Source organism: Chelonia mydas, chromosome 3, assembly GCF_015237465.2.
Source record: "Chelonia mydas isolate rCheMyd1 chromosome 3, rCheMyd1.pri.v2, whole genome shotgun sequence".
NCBI classification, from domain to species: Eukaryota; Metazoa; Chordata; order Testudines; family Cheloniidae; genus Chelonia; species Chelonia mydas.
Genome location: NC_057851.1, coordinates 134,517,690 through 134,540,966, shown reverse-complemented (window position 1 = coordinate 134,540,966; position 23,277 = coordinate 134,517,690). Strand labels below are relative to the sequence as shown.

General features: G+C 42.6%; 1 protein-coding gene and 1 long non-coding RNA gene across 4 annotated transcripts in view; one reads left to right on the top strand and one right to left on the bottom strand.

The window, feature by feature from the left end:
* Window positions 1–23,277, bottom strand: part of WDR64 (WD repeat domain 64) — a 133,322-nt gene that overhangs the window by 14,784 nt on the left and 95,261 nt on the right. The window contains exons 15-23 of the mRNA XM_043543330.1: window positions 21,411–21,593; window positions 18,751–18,881; window positions 16,224–16,316; window positions 12,337–12,421; window positions 10,278–10,314; window positions 8,741–8,892; window positions 7,878–7,983; window positions 5,420–5,481; window positions 778–887 (exon numbers count right to left, since the gene is read on the bottom strand). Of these exons, the coding sequence (XP_043399265.1) occupies window positions 778–887; window positions 5,420–5,481; window positions 7,878–7,983; window positions 8,741–8,892; window positions 10,278–10,314; window positions 12,337–12,421; window positions 16,224–16,316; window positions 18,751–18,881; window positions 21,411–21,593 (959 nt within the window). The remainder of the gene's footprint in view (window positions 1–777; window positions 888–5,419; window positions 5,482–7,877; window positions 7,984–8,740; window positions 8,893–10,277; window positions 10,315–12,336; window positions 12,422–16,223; window positions 16,317–18,750; window positions 18,882–21,410; window positions 21,594–23,277) is intronic.
* LOC114019056 overlaps window positions 1–23,277 on the top strand; it is a 109,830-nt gene that overhangs the window by 30,676 nt on the left and 55,877 nt on the right. The window contains exons 5-6 of one of the 3 annotated variants that reach the window (XR_006289724.1): window positions 7,813–7,855; window positions 21,434–21,923. The exons of 1 other annotated variant lie outside the window; for it this stretch is intronic. This is a non-coding gene — a long non-coding RNA (uncharacterized LOC114019056). Of the gene's footprint in view, window positions 1–7,812; window positions 7,856–21,433; window positions 21,924–23,277 lie in introns of those variants that run through there. One more of the 3 variants, XR_006289722.1, reaches the window with a different exon arrangement.

Sequence of the window (23,277 nt, the reverse complement as noted above, 5' to 3'; positions counted from 1 at the left end):
TAAGCTTGAGTGTACATAGCAAAGAAAGTAAATTAGGGCTAGAAAAACCTTAGAAGAATATTATAATTATAAAAAATAATAATTAAAAACCAAGACATTCAGCGCCAAGGCTAAAATTAAATCTAAAAATGTGAAAGTTTGGAAATGAAGAGTTAAGGCACTTCAAACAACCTCAACTGTCTCTGTAGAGAGATGCTGCCACCAAACGATTTTTAGACGTCAAATTTCTTGGATTTGTTAATTTGTTTCAAAAACTTGAAGTTTACTTTTTTGTTAAGAGCAAATTGCATAATGGGCTATAAAACATTTTTCTTTAGCCAGGAAATTGCTATGATTTAATCTTCAAGATATCACATATGGGGCAAAATAACCTGGCATACTAATTTGACAAGAACCTGCACAAAGTTAAAATGGGATCCAAAAAAGAGCTCATTTCTAGAATGATAGGGCCTTTATGTGCTCAATTTCACACAATTGGTAGAAAAACTTGACTGTCCATCTCTGGACATTTCGAGAGACTGGTGGGGTTCAAACAAACAAACAAAAAGTATCTGAGACTTCTGCGGGGGGGGGGGGGGGGGGGGGGGGGCGGGGAGAGTGGATGTATTATGTATAAAGCTAAGCTGTGCACATGCAGAACTGATTTTTTCCTCACCAAAACAGATACCTAAAATTATTTCAGTTCTGAGCTAGACAAAAGTCAGGCAAAAAGGGGAGCTCTGGGAAAAGAGAATCCATAGGTTAAAATCCAATAACAAATGTTAGCCATGTCTGTACCTGACAGAACCATCCACAGAGGCCGTCACTACCAGGTTTTTCTCCTCCTCATAGAATAGGCTGACCACTTTGGTGGAATGAGCTCGCCAGTAGAGCTGCTGCTTTATTTGCTGAGGGGAGGAAAGCAAAACAAAACAAAACCCATCACTGGCCACATTTCAGTCTGCTATGCACTCTAACATTGTTACCACTACAGTGTCCTTACGAAGCTGACAGGGTTTCTTCCCCACTCTGAACTCTAGGGTACAGATGTGGGGACCTGCATGAAAACCTCCTAAGCTTACTTTTACCAGCTTAGGTTAAAACTTCCCCAAGGTACAAACTATTTTACCCTTTGCCTTTGGACTTCCACTGCCACCACCAAATGTTTATCTGGGTGTATTGGGAAAACATTGTTTGGAAACGTCTTTCCCCCCAAAATCCTCCCAACCCTTGCACTCCACTTCCTGGGGAAGGTTTGGTAAAAATCCTCACCAATTTGCATAGGTGACCACAGACCCAAACCCTTTGATCTTAGAACAATGAAAAAAACATTCAGTTCTTGAAAAGAAACATTTTAATAGAAGAAACAGTAAAAAGAATCACCTCTGTAAAATCAGGATGGTAAATACCTTACAGGGTAATTAGATTCAAAACATAGAGAATCCCTATAGGCAAAACCTTAAGTTACAAAAAGACACAAAAACAGGAATATTCATTCTATTCAGCACAGCTATTTTCTCAGCCATTTAAAGAAATCATAATCTAACACATATCTAGCTAGATTACTTACTAAATTCTAAGACTCCATTCCTGTTCTGACCCTGGCAAAAGCATCACACAGACAGACACAGATCCTTTGTTTTTCTCCCTCCTCCCAGCTTTTGAAAGTATCTTGCCTCCTCATTGGTCATTTTGGTCAGGTGCCAGCGAGGTTATCCTAGCTTCTTAACCCTTTACAGGTGAAAGGTTTTTTCCTCTGGCCAGGAGGGATCTTCCCTTTATATTTATGACAGAAGCAAGCTGTCATCAGACCCAAAAGAAGTGAGGTTATGATAGCCCTTAAAACAGGCTGAAGGCAGTGTGCATGAAGACACGAGGCTAAATTCATCCCTAGTGTAACTCCACTGAACACAATGGAGTTATGCCAGGGACATTTTATTTTTGTTCTTCATGTTGTCTGCAGTCTGAAATAGACAATTCAGACCGAAAGGATAGACTTAATCTTTGAAGATAGGAAGAAACAGGGCTGGCCTTACCATGAGGCGAACTGAGGCGGCCGCCTCAGGTGCCAGACTGTGGTGGGGGCACCACTAGGACCCAGAGTGTAGAAAATTGTGTCTGCTGCTGGTGCATATGTATGCTCTCTGCTCTAGATGCACAGAGATGGTGGAGTGCTGTGCTGGAGGAAGGAGGGCACAAGAGACATTACAGGCAGGTAGGAGAAAAGGTGAGAGAGAATAACAGAAAGCAGCAGGAGCTGCAGGGAGAGAGAGGAGGAGGAGCTTCTTATGTACCTCTCCAGCACCCCCAGGAGCCTGGACTTTTTAACACCAGCTTCTCAGGGAGCTTCCTGTTTCCTGCTGCTTCCCTGAACCCACTTGAGGAGAACAGGCAGTCAACTGAAGTAGTAGGAGCCAGTTAGCCCTTAAGATGCTGATATCTTCCCTCCCTCAGGACCTGCTACCAGCCTGCTTATTTGTCCCTTTCTGAGTGTTGAGAGCCACTATAGCTGGCACATAACAGCAGTCATGAGTGAAAGAAGAAAACGCCCCTCTGGGGCAGCATTCAGAAAAAGAAAGAAAGCAAAGGAAGCTTTTCTATCTAAGCAGGAAAGAGCTCTCCTGAGATACATAGACACAAATGTTCACAAGTGAGCCTTCTGGCCCCACTGAGGATGTGAGTGGTGAGGAGATGCCTGATCTTCCAGTTAGTCAGAGTGCAGGTGACCTGGCAGCTACTGCAGCATCCATATCTCCATCTCAAATGGATGTAACCAAGCACATTCCTGAAGAAAAGTGTAAATCAGAGAAGACTGTGGTGGAGGCGCAAGAAACAGCTGCTGCTGAGTTTAGTTCCTTAAGTCTAGATGATCCAGGACTGTGGACCCACTTGAGCAGTAGCCTGAGGGACTTCCCTATACTGCATGGGCCACAGCAAGTGAAAAACTTCATGTTCCCCAAAGACAATGAAAATAGCAGTTTCCATCCAACACATTACTGGCCTGAAATCTCCAATGGTGACAAAGTGGAGAGGCCATGGCTTATGTACTTAAAAACCCAGAATGCTGCAGACCCTTTTTGTTGCAAACTCTTCCAGTCCAATGTTCCAGCCACATTGGGTTCTACAGGAACAAAGGACTGGAAAAATCTGTCTAGAAATCTGGCATGCCATGAGAAGGCAGCAAATCACCAGAGAGCATTCCATAGGTGGAAAGAGCTTGAGATGAGACGAAGGTTAAAGGCCACCATAGATGATCAGCATCAAGAGAAGATTGCATCAGAGTCTCTTTACTGGCAAAATGTTCTGAAAAGGCTCATTGCCATTGTGAGAATGCGTGCTACCAAAAACCCAGCACTGCGCGGCACTTCAGATCAGCTGTATGTGCCCAACAATGGAAACTTCCTTAAAATTGTGGAGCTGATGGCTGAGTTTGATGCTGTACTCCAGGAGCATCTAAGAAGAGTGACCACCCAAGAAATGTACACACACCACTACCTTGGAAAAACAATTCAAAATGAGATCATACAGTTACTGGCAACAACAGTCAAACAGAAGATTGTGGCAGATCTGAAGTCGGCCAGGTATTACTCTGTTATTCTGGACTGCACTCCAGACATCATCCATATGGAACAAATGACTTTAATGGTGCATTTTGTAACAACAACAGAACCTAGGGAAAATGTCCCTGTAATGGTGACTGTCAGAGAGCATTTTCTAGAATTTATTGACATTGATGATACTACAGGAGCTGGTCTGACAAGTGTGCTTCTTAAAAAGCTGCAAGATACGGGCATTGCGATAGCTGACGTGAGAGGTCAGGGCTACAATAATGGTGCCAACATGAGAGGAAAGAACAGAGGAGTGCAGACACGGATCCGAGAGTTAAACCCTCAAGCTTTTTTTGTCCCATGCAGTTCTCATTCATTGAACTTGGTGGTCAGTGATGCAGCATCAGCTTCTAGTGAGGCTGCTGAATTTTTTAATGTCATTCAAAGCATCTTTGTATTTTTCTCTGCATCAACTCATCAATGGCAAATTTTGAAGCAACATCTGGGAACATCCTCTCTGACACTGAAACTACCGAGTGTCACACGATAGGAAAGTTGAGTGGAGGCGATAAAGCCTATCAAACACCAAATTGGGAAGATAGATGATGCCATAATTGCCATTATGGACGATAATGCTATGACAGGAACTGTTTGTGGGAGAACAGTGGCAGAGGGAAATGGAATCACCAGCAACGTACATAACTTCAAATTTCTGTGTGGCTTAGTGTTGTGACATGACATACTCTTTGAAAGAGAGACTCCAAGGTGTTGACCTTGATATATCTGGAGCAATGGAACAACTGGACAAAGCAAAGTCATACCTACACTCTTACCGGTCAGATGAGGGATTTCAAAACGTTCTGAAGAGTGCACTGGCAGAGGAACTTCACACTGAAGCTATTTTCCCACCCATTCAAGAATACAAGAGTCACCGAAGAAGACGACATTTTGATTAAGAGGCATGGGATAATCCCATAAGAGACCCCAAACAACAATTCAAAACAGAATTCTTTAACCAGGTGCTAGATTGTGCAATACAGTCAGTTGAAGAACGTTTCAAGGAACACAGCAGTACATTTGGGACCAGCAATGAAGGGCACTAGAGACAGTGTTGACACATGATGACATGTGCGATATTGATGTGAGTGATTTAGGTGATGAACTGAAAGCCCTTTCAAGATACATTTCAGCAGAATCAACTCCAAAGGCTGTTCTGGCATATATGTGCACAAATAAGATGACCACCCTCTTTCCAAATGCTTTTGTTGCTCTGTGCATACTTCTAGCACTTCCTGTAACAATTGCCAGTGGAGAACACAGCTTCTCCAAGCTGAAGTTAATAAAAACACATCTACGCTCCACAATGACACAGGAGAGGCTGGTCAGCCTTGCAACCATCTCAATAGAGCATTAGTGCTGGCCCAGATTGTGGACCTTCAGCAGGAAGCAGTTCAAATCTTTGCAACCAAGAAGGCACGGAAAGCACCACTTTGATTATTCAAACAGATAAAAATGCCAGTGTTTACTATGCAGACAAGAAAAGTTACATTTGCTGTTCATGCGTTTGAAAGTTAAGTGTTACTTCAAATTTTTGAACAAGGCATTTTAAGTTGTTAGTTCTCCTTTGTTGGGGTAGGTAGCAGAGCAGTACCATGAGAGGAGCAGAACAGAAAGAAGGCAGAATTGAGACCTTTCAAAGTTTTGGCCCAAGCGAGGGGACATGGGGATATCATTTGAGCTCCCCACCTCAGGTGCCAAAATGTTGTGGGCCGGCCCTGGGAAGAAAGTGGACTGAACTTGTCTCAGGATAGTGAAGTATAGTTCCATTTTTCTCTACCTGTCATATGTGAATGGTAAATTATTTGGGTGGAAAAATGATTTTTCATTCTCACCTTATTTTCATCCTGTGGATCTTCCAGGAATGAGCCAGTATTCCAGCGCATAATATGCCCCTCTGTGTTTAAAAAAACAAAAACAAAACAGAATCATTTCAAAAGAGGTTCAAACTTCTTTATAAGGGCCCTCTGTTGCTAGATATGCTACCAAGTTAAGATCAGGGTTGGAAGGGACCTCAGGAGGTCATCTAGTCCAACCCGCTGCTCAAAGCAGGACCAAGCCCCAATTTTTGCCCCAGATCCCTAAATGGCCCCCTCAAGGATTGAACTCACAACCCTGGGTTTAGCAGGCAAATGCTCAAACCACTGAGCTATCCCTCCCCCTGCGGGATAAGGACCTGGCTAAGGACAAGGTAGAAGGAAGCCAAGGGTCTGGGCATTGAAAGTTAGTTTTTAGGATAATGTAAATGTCACTTAACTATTTCATTAGCAAACAAAGGAGAAAATGTTAGTCCATATGTTACAATGGAATACTGATCTCCAGCCTATTTATGAAGAATGTCACATTAACAGCATAGATTTAACTGTTTGTTAAAAGCATCTAAGAATTTTAAATAATTACAAACGCACAAAAACAGTCACCTACTAAGCAGAGTTACCTACTGCATAGACCAAACATGAGGGAGTTTCAGAGGGGTGACGTTTTTCATTTTAAAATGACAAACTGGACAGAGTTTGATCAATCACATGCATAATGCAAAAGAAAATAATTCATGCCTTTCTAGTGTGTTCATGTGGGATACACAGTCCAAGAGGAGGGAGACTGACCACTGAAATGGGAACATTTACCTTGATATCGTGTCCCTCCACTGCTCTTTGCTGCAGTTTTCTTCCCATGTTACAGTTCCTCCATCACCATTGAAATCTTCCCTTTGTTGCTCTCCCAGTAGGAGGCTTCTGGGTAGTCCCAACAGCCACCTTTGGCAGACCTAGTCTCTAGAACTGTACACTTGGGCAGAGAGAAATGTGGGCAGCCCTAGTAGGGAAAGGATGAGAGGGGAGGAGGAGGAGATAGCAGCAGTTGGGCTAACAGACGCTATCCAGGCAATATAGCAATGGGTGTCAGCAGTGGGGAGAAGGGAGGGGTGTGCAGGACACACACAGAGCAGAACTAGTAAGAAAACCTCTTGCAGTCACTTAGAATCTGCAGCCAGTAATATGCAAGCAGGTGGCCAAAAGGGGAAAGCCTCAAATGTAGGAGAAAGGGCTATGACACTAGCATGGAATACTCCTCCGTGAGCAGTAAAAAAAACTCCTTGCCATCCTGTGCAATATGGGATAGTTGATTGGAGAGAAAGCTTTCCCTTTAACCTCTGTCCATTTTTAGGGTATGTCTACACTGCAACCAGGAGTATGATCTGCAGCTCATGTAGACATACCCATGCCAGCTGTACTCTAGCTGGCTCAGCAAAAATAAAAGGATGCCATGGGCGTGGACTTCAGCATGAGTTGCACAAACCCACCTGACCTCCCTGGGTGCATTTGTTTGCATGGCTAGTGCTGAAGCCCACGCCATGGAGTCTTCACATCTATTTTTAGCGAGCTAGCTAGAGTACAGCTAGGGTGGCCATGACCACACAAGCTACCCCATTCATACCCCTGTTGCAATGCAGATGTACCCTTGGTGTCAACCTCAAACCATTGAAAGGTTCTGAAAGGTCTGGAAAAGCTTTTTCCATCTCACTTCTGCCCAGCAGCAGAGCAGGAAGTGTGGAATTACTGTAAGAAACTCTGTTCTCATGGGATTTCCAGCAGGAACAGAAATGTAAGTACCTATCGTGAGATAGATGGAGACAAAAGATTTTTCAGGCCAAGTTTGAAGACACAAAGAGTCACAAAGTTTGAAGAGGTTTAGATAAGCTTCAGATAAGCAACCAAACTTTTGCATGTTTTGCCAAATGAAAGCCACCTTCAACCTTTTGAGGTTCACTAAACATTAAATTAACGATCAGAGAAAGGGCTGCTGGCAGAAGCATCAGTAATGCTTTTTCCCCTCACATTGCTGTGTTATTTATGAAACACAGGTCATTGTTGTATATGGAACTTTTCACTGTCCATGAACTAACTGTCTGTGTGCAACAACAGCCGCCAATTTGCTTTTAGTTGCAGCAGCCGGTTATGGAGAAAGTGGGACTTTTGCTTATTCTTAATCTTTGCCCTTAGTCTAAAATGAGGGAATTTAGATGGTAAGTATATGGGAGTTCTTTGTGTAAAGAAAATATAACACACTGCTCTTGCAAGTAGCCTCCGTACTGGCAGTGTTGTTAGCTTCTGGCTTTAACCTGTATTCTTTACTCCCATAGACTCCCCTTTCCTTGATTTTTAATGCAGTTTTGCTTTGGCCCTTCATTGCCATATTCCCAGCATGTTTTTACAATAATCTTTTTCAGCCACTACAAAGAGTCAGAAGAACTGTGACTGAGAAGCTGAGAAGTAAGTGACTGAGACCACTTACCCTTGGTGGCCGCTAAAAGCATTTTAGAAGAGATATCGGTGCACAAAGCAGTCAGAGGAATTGCAGGATGCTTTGTGAAGGGCAAAACTTCTCTCAGTAAATCTCCCTAAAACAAACAAAGTATAGAGGAAAGCAGACTTTATCCACAAAAAAATCAAAGCAACAGAAATTATATCATGTTCACGTGATGCAATGTTTTCTGTTGCTTTGATTTTTCATGCATTAAGTAAATAGCAAACCATATTAGTCAGATTTTATACCAACAACATACATTGAGCTGCTTTATTATACCTGGGGGGTTCAATATCACAGTTAAATAAAACCGCTGAAGTCCCTAAAACCTTTTTATAATATATCTTAATTTATCCACCTAGAATCAAACTCTTCCCTGTCTTGTAACCCATATCAACATCAACCTGATTGCACAATGTGCAAGTCATACCTAACCCTGTACTCATTTATACAAGTGCACAGCCCATTATTGCTACATTATTTTTCAAAGAATAAGTCAGTTAACAGAGCAGAATTCCTCGTATAATTGGAGCAGCAGACTCTGCCTTGCCCATCACACTGTCTCAGAAGGCAGAGGATGTAGATAAAGAATGGACCCCAAGGGAGTTACATACCTTTTCAGACAGTTGTCACTAGAATTATTCTAAGCCATGATTTTCCTCCTGTTCCCTTCCCCCTTCCCTTTGCTACAGCTGTTAAAGCAGCACTAAATTGTATTCATAGAAATAATGATCAGTGGGAAAAAAAACTCCTATTACTTCATATGTTAGGTGAGAGCAGGATGCTGAAGATGTGGAGCATTTTCTTCTTTCACCCCCAACCCCATCCAAACATACAATCAAATACGTTACCCCAATAGTCCATAGATAGACACAGCCATTTTCATGGGCAGAGGCCAGTATTGGTGAGCAGGTATGTCCAGCTGTGTTTCTGGAGAAGCCAGAGGCTGATTTTTTGGTGTCAGAGGGTTGCACGTCCTTCTCGTTGGTAGTCTCTTCCCCGTCTGGAATATAATTGACCCCATTATCTTCTTGCCATAGTTCTTACAGTTCTTTCTTTGAACACAAAGCAATGGAACAATGCTAAGAAAAACATTAACTTTGACAAAAGAAAACTTCATTATAAAACAAAAGCCCCTTTGAAAATATTTCATAAATACTAGCAAGGAGCCATGGGGAGAACTTGGAGACACATTGTTTAGGAAGTATTCTCATGACACTTCCTGTGCCAAACCGCACCATTCCTGTACAGGTGCGAAGAGCCCTTTTCACAGCATGGGGGCAGATTTCAGAGAGGCGGCATAGAGGGTCCGTGCTCCCCTTGTGTGCCTCACAGCAATGTTCTGCTGCATCTCTAACTGTGGGGGCAGGGCAGGGATATGACCAGGGGACCTGCAAAAGTGCAGATTCACTGGTCAGAGTCTTCCAGGGAGAAAAAGTTCAGGGTTGTGGCAGTGGCTACTAGCTCAGCCCTGAGGCTGCAGATGTAGCCCAGGGAGCGGTGCTGATATTCTGCAGGGAGAGAATTCCATCCTTCTCAAAACTACCAACAATCCCTATGCAAAGCCTGTCTGTCTCCGAAGCACTTGACAATTTGGCCTTCTATATTTCCTTCTTTGTTCTCTATTTCTAAAGATATGTGTGTGAACCAAGATATTTATTTTAAGGGTCTGTTTGCTTTTACCTCTAGGTCACTAGCTCAAACCTGACCCATGTGGGTACTGTCACCAGTGGCCTATGTGAAATAATTCAGTGTCCGTTCTGTTGACAGGGACTCCCGTCTGGCAGGACCATCAATAGTGACTGTAGCCAAATTCCGGTTTCAGTGTCAATTCCATTCTATTTGGAAGCTGCTACAGTCCCATGCTTGGCCTGCCACTGGGGAACACAATTTGCTATCCAGATTCAAGTAAAGACTCCTAGCTGTGTCATCAGCATGCCACGGATATTTCAGGACCCCAGTCTTTCATTATCTGCCCCAGCTGCCTTCCATGCACACTGATGAAACAGATCCCTACAGAACCCCACACAATCATAGAATATCAGGGTTGGGAGGGACCTCAGGAGGTCATCTAGTCCAGCCTCCTGCTCAAAGCAGGACCAATCCCCAGTTTTTACCCCAGATCCCTAAATGGCCCCCTCAAGGATTGAACTCACAACCCTGGGTATAGCAGGCCAATGCACAAACCACTGAGCTATCCCTCACAGGTGGATGAGCAGCTGGGATTTCTATATGCTTTAGCTGATACCTTCATACATCTCCTTAAAGCCTCTCTGACAACAGGTAGACAGTTTGAAAAATGGGCTTTTCTTCCCCCAGGTTTAAAACACCCTATCCTCCCCAACGACCCAAGAAATCTGCGAGTATAAAGAGCAACACATTCCATACCTACTGTTGCTGGAGACTCTCCATTGTTTACATCTTCCTAAAACCAAGATTTATAAAACAGAAATTGAGCCAGAAAATTGAAAGCAGAAGAGCATACACACAGTACTAGACCTTGACATGCCCGGAGAAACAGTTCTCTAGACTGTCATTATTTAAGGAATGAACTAATTCCCTCAGAGGCTTATGTGAAACTTCTCACTTATATTGTCTCAGCTTCCAAGAAGAGTCTAGACTAAGTTAATTCCTTTCTGGGATAATGAATAGACACACACACTCAGAATATAAATCCATGGGGGTGATTTTCCAAAAGCACAAATGAATGGGAGATAGGTGCCTTTGCAGATCTCCTCACTAGTTCTTGTCATTGCCTTGAGCAAAAATGGGTAAAATAGCAAAGTTGCAAAGCTTACCCACATGTAGCCCCATTTCAGCAAACAAACGCCTCTTTTTGAAGACTTCAGTCAAATTCTGTCTGCTGCTTCTCTCAAGCACTGCTTTCAACTGTATTTTAACCCCACTCCTAATACAAAGTCCTGTTGGAATTATGTGTGTGGCTTTTCACTCTAAAATCAGTACTTTCACATGGCCTCAACCACATGGTTGGGAGGTGTTGGGCAAGTGGGTTGCCTCCAACCTTCATTCCATGTCTATCTATATGGGTCACTCTGTCAACTACAGTAGAACCTCAGAGTTATAAACACCAGAGTTATGAACTGATAGTCAACCACACACCTCATTTGGAACTGGAAGTACACAATTACGCAGAATCAGAGACCAAAGAAAAAGAAAAAAAAAGTAAATTAAGTTTACACATTACTGTACTTTAACTACTAAAAAAAATAAAAATAAAGGGAAAGCAACATTTTTCTTCTTCATAGTAGAGTTTCAAAGCTGTATTAAGTCAATGTTCAGTTGTAAACTTTTGAAAGAGCAACCATAACATTTTGTTCAGTTACGAACATTTCAGAGTTACGAACAACGGCCATTTCTGAAGTGTCTGTAATTCTGGGGTTCTACTGTATAGAGATGTGAACCCACTGAAGGGTCTCCAAGGGCTATTGTGGGGTGGGCCCAGTTGTTAGGCAGGATCTGTAGGAGAGAGTGGAAGATTTCAATAAGTCAGGAGGGAGACTAGGAAGCACAGGGTGCTTCAGGGGTTATAGATGAAGACGACAAGCTTCCTCAGTCTAGTAAATATGTACTGGCCTGTGTATCTTCACGTGCTAACTCCTTGGGACACATTTGACAACCACAACCTGTTGCCATTTCTCTATTTTTAGTACCTCAATGGCTTCACTCAAGTGTGCGGATCAAAATTATGCATATGCCAATTTGGGAATTTAAAAATGTATACACTGTGTTGAGAAAAACAGAGCCTGAGGAAAATTATGAGACAGTAGCACATTTTTAAAAATTTCTGAGTCCCCATCTGACAATTTCTCCTCACTTTCTTCCACATTGCACCTCTTCCTTCCAGGATCTGCAGCTCTGCCGCTATTCTTCTGGCAGGAAGGGCAGGACAAAACGACCACAAAATCACCAAGTTAGTTCTAATGAAAATACTCTTATCTATATACTGAAATCTACATGGTAGATTTCAGAAATATTGCTTCAGCCCTTACAAGGAAGTACTTTAAATATGCCAGAGTTATTCATGGCACCCATGTTAGTTTTCATACAATACAGATGTGACTTCAATATTCACATTTCATTCTAGAGAATCCCAATGTCCTCATTTTGTGCCCTGTGCCGTCCCCCCTTAAAGCAGGAGATGCTGGTGATATGGATTGTACAAGACCTTTGATATCAGTCGCCTCACGTACCAGCAGCAAGCTGCTGAATGGCGCACACTCCCAAATCCCATCTTCATTTCCATCTTTGTGCTGTGCTTGCCCTCTAGTCTGGGAAGCAAAATGAATCAGACTTCTGGGGAGCATGGGGCCTCTGCATGGCAGAACACTGATCTTGTCAAACCACTGGCTTCTCTGTTTTTGTTTTGTTTTAATCTGCTGTATAGAAATTTAGCTTGGATGAAGTGGAAACCAAACAGCCAACATACCTTGTTTAGACTTAAGTGGCTGCCTTCTGCATCCTGTGTGGCAGTCATATCACTTACAAGGGATGAAGTGGTGGAGGAGGAGTGACTAAGGAAAAAAATCCAGAGATATGGCTAATGGCACATAATAAAATATGGGTGACTACTGACATTCTCGGAGATTATGTTAGAGATCTACAGTTAATATTAGCCAGTGCTATTGAAGAAAAAAAAAGTAGGGTCTCCACTAGGTAGACTAAGTTTTCAAAAATTTTAGAAAGTGACATAAATATGTGAGCAAGATCTGCAAAGATCTGAAACACATACCAAGCCAGAGTCTGCACCGATTTCCATCCTATGGAACTGCATGAAGGTCCGAGAGATTGCAGTGAACTAAATTTTCTCTTTATTGATTTTTAAGTAAAGGAGGGAGAGGTCCTAATTGTCTGTTCCAGTTTGTTTGTACATGATGTTTGATGTTCCACTTAGCTTTGTATTAAATGCATAAAATTACATTCAAGTGACATTACAGGCTAAGAGTGTGCAGTAGGGAGATGATGATGAAAGATGGCCATTATCTCCTGGAGGCATTGTCCATCACGGCAGGTCCATGACTGCTGGAGACACCTCCCATAGCAATGTCACTGATACACCCTTTCCATTGGGGGAGCTTGTCCTTCTCCTGTATTCAGTGGTGGATTAGCCACTGGACCAACAGGGCCCTGGCCAACTAGGGGCCCCTGGAAAAATGGACGTTGTTGTGCCCCAACCCACTCCGCCCACCTGGTGCTCTTGCCAGGAAGCAGGGCAAGCCCCCACACTCCTACCTTGGTCTCCGGCAGGAGCACCAGGGAGGAGGCACAGGAGAGAATGCAGGCAGAAGATGTGGGGTGGGGCCCCCCACTTGCTCTGGCCCAGAGGCCCCACAAAATGATAATCGGCCTCTGCCCATATTGGCTCAGCTTCATCAGCACATCTAGGGGTGAAGGCAAGTGGGCAAAGCCATGGCCCTAATCGCTCCCTGCACTTTTTTGAATTACGAGCACTACAGTGGTATCTCCCAGTGATGGTGCACAAAGAGCACAAGCATATACCTGGCCTGAGCAGGAATTTCTCTGCTATGACGACTCTGGGCTGGGTACCTGAACTGAGAGCCTCTCCCCTGTGCTCTCAATGACCCTCCCTACTTGCCGTAAACATCATGAAGGAGGAAGCTGCCTGATTCGAATGCAAAGAGGACAAGAGCCTGGGGGGAGGGAGACTGGAGCTGGCTAGGCAAGCAGACTGGGAGCTAGTCTGAATGGGGAATGTGGGCAGAGGAAGAGATATATTGGGAAGCCAGGAAGGGTATGAACAGAGAATGCCTGGGCAAGAAATTGGAACTAAAAGTGATTAGGTGTGGAAACTGGGAATGGGGAGGAGAGTAGGACTGAGATAAGGAGAGCAGAGGGGTGAAACTAGGATTTGCTGGGCAAAGCAATTGGGATGAGATGTCAGGGATGGGGAAGAGAAGACTGGGAGAAGAGAGGTTGGAGGGGACAGGGTAAAAGGGGTTACACTTGTGGGGAACAGGCTGATGAATCTGTGCCCACCAGCACACACTCCACTCCATAGCCTGGAATGGAACCTAAGATTCTGAGTCTCACCATGCCTCTGCTGTCAGCAAATATCTATGAAACCCACTGGCAAAATGTCCCATCCCCCTCTAGTGCGGATCCACACAGAGGATGACAACCTACTACTGTTATCAGTTACTCCATTAGCTCAAGTGGCGAAGATCTGTGCTGTGGATCTAAAGGCTCCAACCCTGCATATCACACACACAGGTGTCACTGTGGTGCTCCATGATGGAATTTCTCCTTCTCAGATTTCCCTTTTTAATAAGGTAGGAAATCTCTCTCTCTCACACACACACACACACACACCATTAAAAGAACATTGTTCAGGTTGCAAAAGAAGCACTCAAAAGTTAAATATGAGGTTGCCTGTGCAACCTTAGTTCAGCTCCCCTGAGCTTATGCATTGATACATCCATTAATTAAATGATCACATGCTATTTTTTCCCCCACAACACTCCTGCTTCATTCAGTGCAATGGGGGGACTTGTCTTGGGAGGGAATCAGGGTTGTGTAATGAAGGAGACTGTGGCAGAAGTCAGAAGGTGTGTAGCAAATGAGGCAGGGAACTGCAAGAAAGAGAAAGAAGGGTCTCACGGTTAAGGCAGTTAAATGCTGCCCTAGAGAACTGGATTCTATCCCTGCCTGTGCCATAGAGTTCCTGTGTGATGCTGGGCAAGTCACTTGAGTTGAACATTTCACAGGTGGTCACTAATTGTGTGTTCCTAATTTTCTGGATGCCCAGTTTGGCCCTGATTTGCAGAAGTGCTGAGTGTACACAGTTGCAGCCGAAATTAATATGGGAGCTGTCCTTTGACCAGAACAATGCTAAGGACTCTGAAAAATCAGATGCTAGTTGTCTCAAATTGAACACCCAAAATTAGTGGATACTTTTGACCTTAATATTTCTGTATATCAATTATCCATCCAGAAAATAGGAATAATAATACCCTGTTATTTCACAGGAATGTTATGAAAATAAATGAATGTCTGAAGCAGTCATGAGCACTACAGAAAAATCCATGAGGAAATTAATAATCTTGTCTTCAGAGCAGGGTTTGATAGTGTGCAATAAATAAGGCCTCGGGCCACACTTTGAACAATGGGGATATAGCAAAATAGTGAATCCATCCATTCATCCTGTGAACTGAATGAGGCAGGGATCCCATGGAACAAGTGGTATGTGATCATGTAATTAAAGACTATCATAACACATATGTGCAAGGGTGCCTCCTTAATTCTGGCATTTCCTAGTCTTTGAGTGCTTCACTTTGCAAGGTTAGCAAATGTTCTTTTAATGTATTTTTGTGTGTGTAATAGTAATAAGCTTCCATGTAATCAGAAACAATAATAGAAAATACAACCTATGCAAAACATGTATGATTCAATGTCATTGCAAGAGCCTCACCTTTCAATAGTCAGAATATTTCCGGACATAAAAAAATGCAAACTGTGAAACCTAATCACTGCATTTAATTTCATTTACCTGAGTCTCTTTGAAAAAAAAAAGGGCCAAAAGTTATTGTTTAAGATTGAAAGGCTGATTAACATCTATTAAATGGTTATGGCACATTTAGGTGTAGTAAGTCTGTAAGATGCTTTAAGGATTTAAAATGACACAAGATCACAAACCACCCTACAGATTCAAGGGGGCATAAAGCAGCTTAATTGCTTAAATCCTTAATACTGCATAAGTATTTAATCCAAATTAAGTCCTTAAGGCTGCCAGGTGCCTATGAACATACATTGGAAATTGCGCGCTTGTGAAAACGCACACATGCTCAACCCTCCGCTCTAGACATAGGGCTTTTTGACTGAGCATCTGTCCTGCATACGTTAATTTTTGAGGAATACTGGCCTGCCACTACTATTCTTTGTTAAGAGCTGACTATGGACTTGAGGGTTGTACAAATCACAACAATAAAAAACAGCCTCTGCTCCAAACAGCTTACAGTCTACAAAACAGCTTAAAAGAAGGGAAGAGCCACTGCAAAAAACTCAGAAGAGGGGGCAATTTGGGGTTTTAAATAGATTTGTTATATTAACATCTTATGGAGCAGAAGTGAGGCTTAGGAGGCTTTTGAATGAGGAAGGGGAGGGGCATCTCACACGTAGGGAGACACTGAGGAAGGAATGGGAAAGCTAAGCACCTGCTTGGGTTTGTAACTGGATTAATCAAATCCAATTAATCCAGCTCAGTTCAGCTCTAGGTTATCCTGGGGTAAAAGAGTGGTGGAAAAATTATGCCAGTTTAACAGAGCAAAATTCATAATGCAGTGCATGCCATTCAGTTACCTGGAAGAGAAATCACTCCGGAACAGGAATAGCACAGCATTGACTCCAGATACTTGACCGGTAGCATCTTGACAAGCCTGACAAGTTTTATCCCTGGAAATAAAGAGGTTTGTACAGGATTTGTCACACACTTCAACACCTATTATGTTTATTACAGTGCGTTGTTCTTAGGTAAGATTATAGACTGAAATGCATAGCCGCTTAAGAATTAAACAATTTTTGTTTCCTGGGGTTTAGGTTACATGTAAGTAGTCACATATAATTTTGCAAAGTCAATTTATTGTTATGAATTATGCTGGCTTGACATCTTTAGAAAAGATCACACTTTTTTTTTTTAAACCCATGGAGCAGGCTTAGTGTATGCTGTGCCATTGTAAGCATCCCCACCAGGAACTGAACTAGAGCCTGGAAGCTGATGGAATGGCTCAGTGGAAAAAAAAAAAAAAATCTTTCAGTCAACCAGGCCTTCCCCCAAGACTCAGCATTTAAGACAAAGAAAAATACGTTAACTGAAGCAGAAAATTGCCATAATCTTGGCATTCAGTCCAGTCATGTGAATCATGGGTACAATGCCCTATTTTCATCCAACATTTCCCCTTCCTCTCTCTTCCATGCAGCCACGCTAACAGCTCTCCCCCTATGCAAGGGGAGGGAGAAGCAGACCTGTAGTTAAATCTTTTATTCCCCTTTCATTTCTCCCTCACCCCTTTTTGGGAAAAGAGTTAAGGGAGGAAAAGTGGAATTTCACCCACAATTTCAAAACCAATTTTTTTGAAAAATATAAAATTTTGTTGAAGTTTTAGTGTTGACATTTTGTCCAAAAGAGAAACTGATGAAGATAAAAAATGTCACCAAAATCCCATTTTTTATTCAGAATGTTTTTCACGTTAATAAATGTGCCCAGTTCTAATAGCTTCTTCAAAGCCAGAATGTAGTTTTCAAGGTAATTACTTACAGGCTTATTAAATGAGTTTACTAGAGCTAGGCAAAACTGTTCAGTGGCATGTGACAATTCTTAGGGGGAGATCAGATTTGGGCTGCTAGAAAGTTGGGACCATACAGAGATCACTAGACCATCCTGCCAGTCCCTGGTGGGCAAGATATGGGAAGGCGTAGAACAACATTGATTGAGGGAACTCTCAGTGTCTTGGGGTTTCTCCCCTCCCTCCCCCCCCCCATAACTTCAGAGTTTCTCGAGGCTTTAGGAGTGATAACAGTGGTATTTTTAATGACAACTTTTTGGAGCAGTTAATTAGGGAAGAAGGTGTTTTGAAGGGATTTCTCTTTGTCAAACTTGGGCACAAAAATGAGAAATATTTAAAAGACAAACTGTGAGGATCAAGAGGAGCACCACCAAAAGACAGGGGAAGGGAAAACAAATATGGAATCTAAAACAAGCACCATATTAGTAGCTCTTGGAACCAGCATGAAGGTCAGAAAGTAGACCAGCAGCCACTCAGATGAAAGGAAGAAGAGCTCTCCTAATACAGCTAGGTATTGGCAAAGTAGTGATGATCAGTACTGTAGCAATCCTCTCCAAACCTTCTCTTTCTTCAAAGCCAAACCACTGATGTCTGGAGGAATTCAGTAAAGGATTCTCCTCCAGAAGAAGTGGGGGGGGGAAGGGGGGAGTTCCAACCATTCCCACCATCTGCCCACTCACGTCCATCCACACCTGTCACCTTCATGCAAAAAAGTGTAGTCTTCCTTTACCATGTCATCTGGAGATGAGAGGGCTTTCTACTGCTCCACTTCTATCATCTTCAAAGGGCAGCCAGTTGGCTCTGTCCTAGTCCAAGCTCATGAGAACGTGACTGCCTGGCCTCCCTCTCTACTTCTTTGTGTGGTGGATAGCGTATACAAATGCCACACCAGTAAGGAAGGGGTTGAGAAGGTGCAAAGCATGCATGGCTTGGAGGAAGAGTTCAAAAGGAAAGCAGACCAGGTCAGTAGGAGGGTAAACAGTGGAAGTGAATTGATGTACATTCTCAGATCCTGGGAAGCAGGACTACAGGATGTCCTAATGCCTGAGGCCTCTGCTGGTCTTGACTTCACCAAACCCACAGAGAAGGGGCTCACGGAACTCAGGTCTGAGGCTTTACCTTTGATTTCAGTTGTTTAATGCCTTGTTCTTAAATGCCAAGAGGGGACTGGCAGGAATGACCCAGGGAAACAGAAGCATTGCACTTCTGGGTGCAGAACTTAGCTATCAGCTTCTGGACTCTGCATTGGGAACTGGTGGAGAGGGTGGTTCCCAAACAACTCCTAGGCAGGGCAGGAGGCAGAAAGCTTATCCCTGATATGGGGACTCTAGATGAGAGAAGCCCTGAAGCCAGAAGGCTCAAGATTACTAGACCTTGATGCAGAGGGGGCGTTCCTGGACTCTTTATATACAATAGTACATTAACATTTGTATTTTCAATACAGTGTACCCCCAAAATACTTAAACTTAAATCAATAAGGTTTAACTTAATTCCATAGGAATTGTCCAGGATATTGCCATATCTGTTACCAAAGTATTACTTACAAGTATCTGACAGTAGCAGATTCAAAATCCCACAAGATTATTGCACCATGTGCATTTCCAGTAGCTATCAAGCTGTATCCTTCTACTTTTAACACATCAAAGCACTTCATTTCTTCACCCAGCGGTAAATTCTAAAGGAAGCATAAATAAGACTTTTACTAAGAAGGACATGACATTTGATAGTGAAATGTTTTAAACAAATGAGTTATGTACAGAAAATGACACTGTACATCGTTGTAAACTCAATGCATTTTATTAGAGTTACACATTATAACATTTGCCATTCTTATGGTGCCTTCCATCCAAAGACCACAGCATCCCTCTGAGGTAAGACCTATGGTCACTATTAAAGACTGCATTAACTATACCTGAGACCCCAGAGTAGTTTCCTGTTTTAGGGACCAAGGATGAAGTGGGAGGGAATACTCATGATAAATCCTGGCGAGTGCTGATTTTTTAGGTGGCAACCACTGTAAGTATTCTTATGCCCATTTTATGGAGGGGGATACTTGTTCAACATGACATAGGAAGTCCCTGGAAGAACACCCAGGATCATTCTTCTTCCCCTTTGTATTACACTGTTTGCACCATACATTAAGACTGGCACAAACATACTTGAACTGAGACATTAACACATCGCAAACATCCAAATGAAATTAACAGCAAGAGCAACTGCACAACACATTGCATTAGACAGGAATTGAGCTACTGGATCAGAGCTATGGACTGTCTAGTCCAGTGTCCTGTCTCCAACGTTGGCCAGCACCAAATGATTCAGAGGAAGGTGAAAAATCAAAGTAGGCAGCTGTGGCACAATCTGCCCTCACAAAAAATCTCATCCTAATCCCTAATATTTTGAGATTGGTTTAACCCCTGAAGCAGGAAGTTTTATATTCCTTGCAGTGATCTGTTGGCATCAACTATTATACCTCAGAGGCAGTAGCGTAGCTAGGGGGGGAGCGGGGCAGCGCTCTCCCATCAAGAAGCAGTGGCGCCTTTTAAAGTTTTTCTCACCCGGCGGCACTCCGAGTCTTCAACGGCGGGTCAGGCGGCGCTCCGGGTCTTCGACGGCACTTCAGCCACAGGTCCTTCACTCGCTCCGGTCTTCGGCGGCATTTTGGCGGTGGGGGGGTCCTTCACTACCGCCAAAGACCAGAGCGAGTGAAGGACCCGCCACCGAAGTGCCGCTGAAGACCCGGAGCGCTTCTGGGTGAGCACAAGCGGGTGGTGCCTTTTATTATCTCCGCTCCCCCTGTTTTCTCCACCTGGCTACGCCACTGCTCAGAGGATTCTTGTTATTCATAGAGACATCCAATCCCTCTTAAAATCATGCTAAATTCTTGGCCTCAACAACTTCCTGTAGCAATAAATTCCACAGTCTAGCCACACATTGTGTGAAAGAGTATTTCCTTTTTTCAGTCTTGAACTTGCCACATTTCTGTTTCACTGAGTGTCCCCTTGCTCTTGTGTTATTAGGATGGAATATACAGTACTTAAAGCACCATTCTGGCAGATATTCAGCCATTTGCTCAGGGGATGGGGCCCTAGAGCTGCTGGCATGCCTGGCCTCTCTGAGATGGAGGGGGTATCTTCTGTTCCACCAAGCCTGATGGGAGGCAGGAGGGAGACCCACTGGACATAGGCAAAAAAAATAAAACGAGGAGGAGCCCAGACACATAAGGACATCGCTAAGGGCACAGCAGGACTCCTCTGGAACTGGCCTCAGGTGACTGGCAGCAAGGAGGAGTGGGAACTGTTGATCTTCACCCCTTTCCCCTTTGGCCCATGGTAAGGAATAGTGGAGCCTAAAGGATTCAATTGATCCCACTGCAGCGACTCCTCCACACTCTGAACTGAGGCAGAACGAGTAGAGCTCACAGAGAGTCAGGCCTGAATATGTCTGAGTAGCAGTTGTTCTCACCACCCAGCAGCAGTAGCTACAGGTGACTCACTACATTTTTCTTCACAACTATCAGGGCTAGAAACATACCTAAAAAAATTCGTGAAAGTTGATTCTGCAGAGGTCAGTAACATTGGTCACAATCACTTGGGAACCTATTTGCCCTGGCGAGAGGGATTTGGCAAGCCTGTGTTAAATGTGCCTCATTTCATGAGAAGTATACAGGTAACTCATGTCACCATGTCCAGGTCATTTAGAATGGGAGGCAGTGTCCGGTGGCTAGATCACAGGGCTGGCAATCAAGAGATCCGGTTTCTAGCCCTAGGTCTGTCACAGACTTGCTGTTTGATCTTGGATGAGTCTCAGTTTCTCCACATCTAAGTGCCCTCATCTAAGATAGACATATTTTGGCTATCTCTTCCTTTCTTTGTTGTTGAGAGGATTAATTCATTAAGATTTATGAAGTCCTTTTCATTGCTATTGAGATTTTTGGATGGACATCTCTATTTACTATTTCCAATTTGTACACCAATAATCAAGGGCCTATTGCCATACCAATGCTTATCTATTTAAATCACAACAATATCAATAGGTGTCATGCAACTAAATCTCATAGAAATAGTCACCCCCTGAAATAAAATATTTTTGGATTTCAATGCAGTGGAAAGTTTAGAACATTTGCCTCTCATATTGCATCTAAATCTCTTACTCACTAGCTGATGTTAGGTAAACAATGCAGAAAATTAAGAGGTGTTCTCACCTGGATTTCATTATTTCTCTTAGGTTCTGTATCAGACAACAGCTGAACATCTGGAAAAAAACCATTTACTTTCCTGGCATTGGGTTTCAGACATAGAGACATGACTGGATTCCCTTGCAGAATAAGTGACACAGCCTCAGGGAGCTCCCATGTAACAGTCAGATAAGGTTCACCTTCATTACCCTAGTAAAATGACCCATTTAACCAAAGACAAAAATACAAATGTGACATTATCTGATTAAAATATGACCATGCAAACCATTGTTGCTACCATGGTTGTATAATTGCAACAGATCTTATTCAGAGTGTAACACATGGCCAGAAAGGGTTAAGCAGCTTGCTGGCTAAATGACCCAAGCTTTAAAGTCATGTTAGGAAAGTATGTGAATGGTAAGTAGGGCCTCTCCCTACGAGACAGGCTGAACTTTGAAGTGAAAACCTGTATTGTTAGAGAATTAGAGGTGATACTAATTGTGTGTGTTTACGTGGCTAATTATTAAACAAGATATAAGTTCCTCTTTGTCACTATAGCTATCGATTCAGAGATCAAAAAAGAATATTAACGTTTAGATGAATCTTGAATGCAATAACATCATTGTCTATATGTCTCTTTAAAATTTGTAATAGACTGCCTAACGGATAAATTAGCTTATGTTAATCCATGTAGTTAATTACCAGTGAGGTTTGGGAAACAGAAGGCTACATCAAAAGCCTAGTGTTAACCCAGGACTGTATGTCAAGTGGCTGCTAGAAAACTGTATAAAAGACCCTAGGGTCCTGATCCTGTCATCTCAGATCTGCTTGAGGCTTCATGCAGGGGAAGCCTAAGCCATAAGGACTGAGATCCCAGTCCTGACTGGACCACCCTGAATATAAACATTGGACAAAACCTATTAACTATTTCTGAAAGAGCTCTTTGCAACTACAAAGCTCACCATCTCTGCTCTGAATCTGAATCTCAAGATTGTGCTCATGTCTGTAAGTATACTGATCTTTTAACCAATATTCCCTCTCTTTTCTTTTTTAATAAGTTTTAGTTTAGTTAATAAGAATTGGCTGTAAGTGTGTATTTGTGTAAGAACTGGAATATTCATTAACCTGGGAGGTAATGTGTCTGATCCTTTGGGATTGGTAGAACTTTTTTATATGATGAATAAGATTTTCAGTAATCTTCATCATATTTGACTTGGGTGTCTGGGTGGAGGCCTGAGGCCGGGTTACTTTAAGGGAACTATGTTGTTGGCTTCTGGGTAACCAGTGAGGTATTACAGAAGCTGTTTTGTGTTGGCTTGGTAAATCTAAGTATTGGAATATCCACCAGATTTGAGGATTGTCTACCCCATTCTTTGCAGTTCTTTTTATTTTTTTCTTTTTGCAGTTCTCTTCTCTTCTCTTTGCAGTTCTAGAGGCATTGTAAAATTAATCAGTGCTGAAGAGGGGTGTTATTTTTTAAAACCATTTCAATATTGAACCACCACCATTTGAAAAAAAATTACTGTAAAACATTTAAATCTACTAGGCAGTATTATTTAGCACCTTTCAGATTTAAATTTGATTCACAGTAATGTTTGGGAGGAATGGTTCATGTGGCTACATTTATCTAAGCTGTTAGTAAATTAAATTTAGAGTTTTTTTAATTAACCAAAAATAGCAAATTCAATTAACTGATTATTTCAAGTTTTATAGTACGTTAATTTGTAAAGCAGCTCCATACACTGTGACTATTCTCCTCCATAGCAACATTCAGAGAGATAAAGAAGGCTGCATAAATTCTTCTTTTTCCAAACATTTGATATTTTCATGCTCATAACCACAGTGTATAAATTTTTGTTACAGAAATTTCATCCAGATGCAATCAGAAAACTGT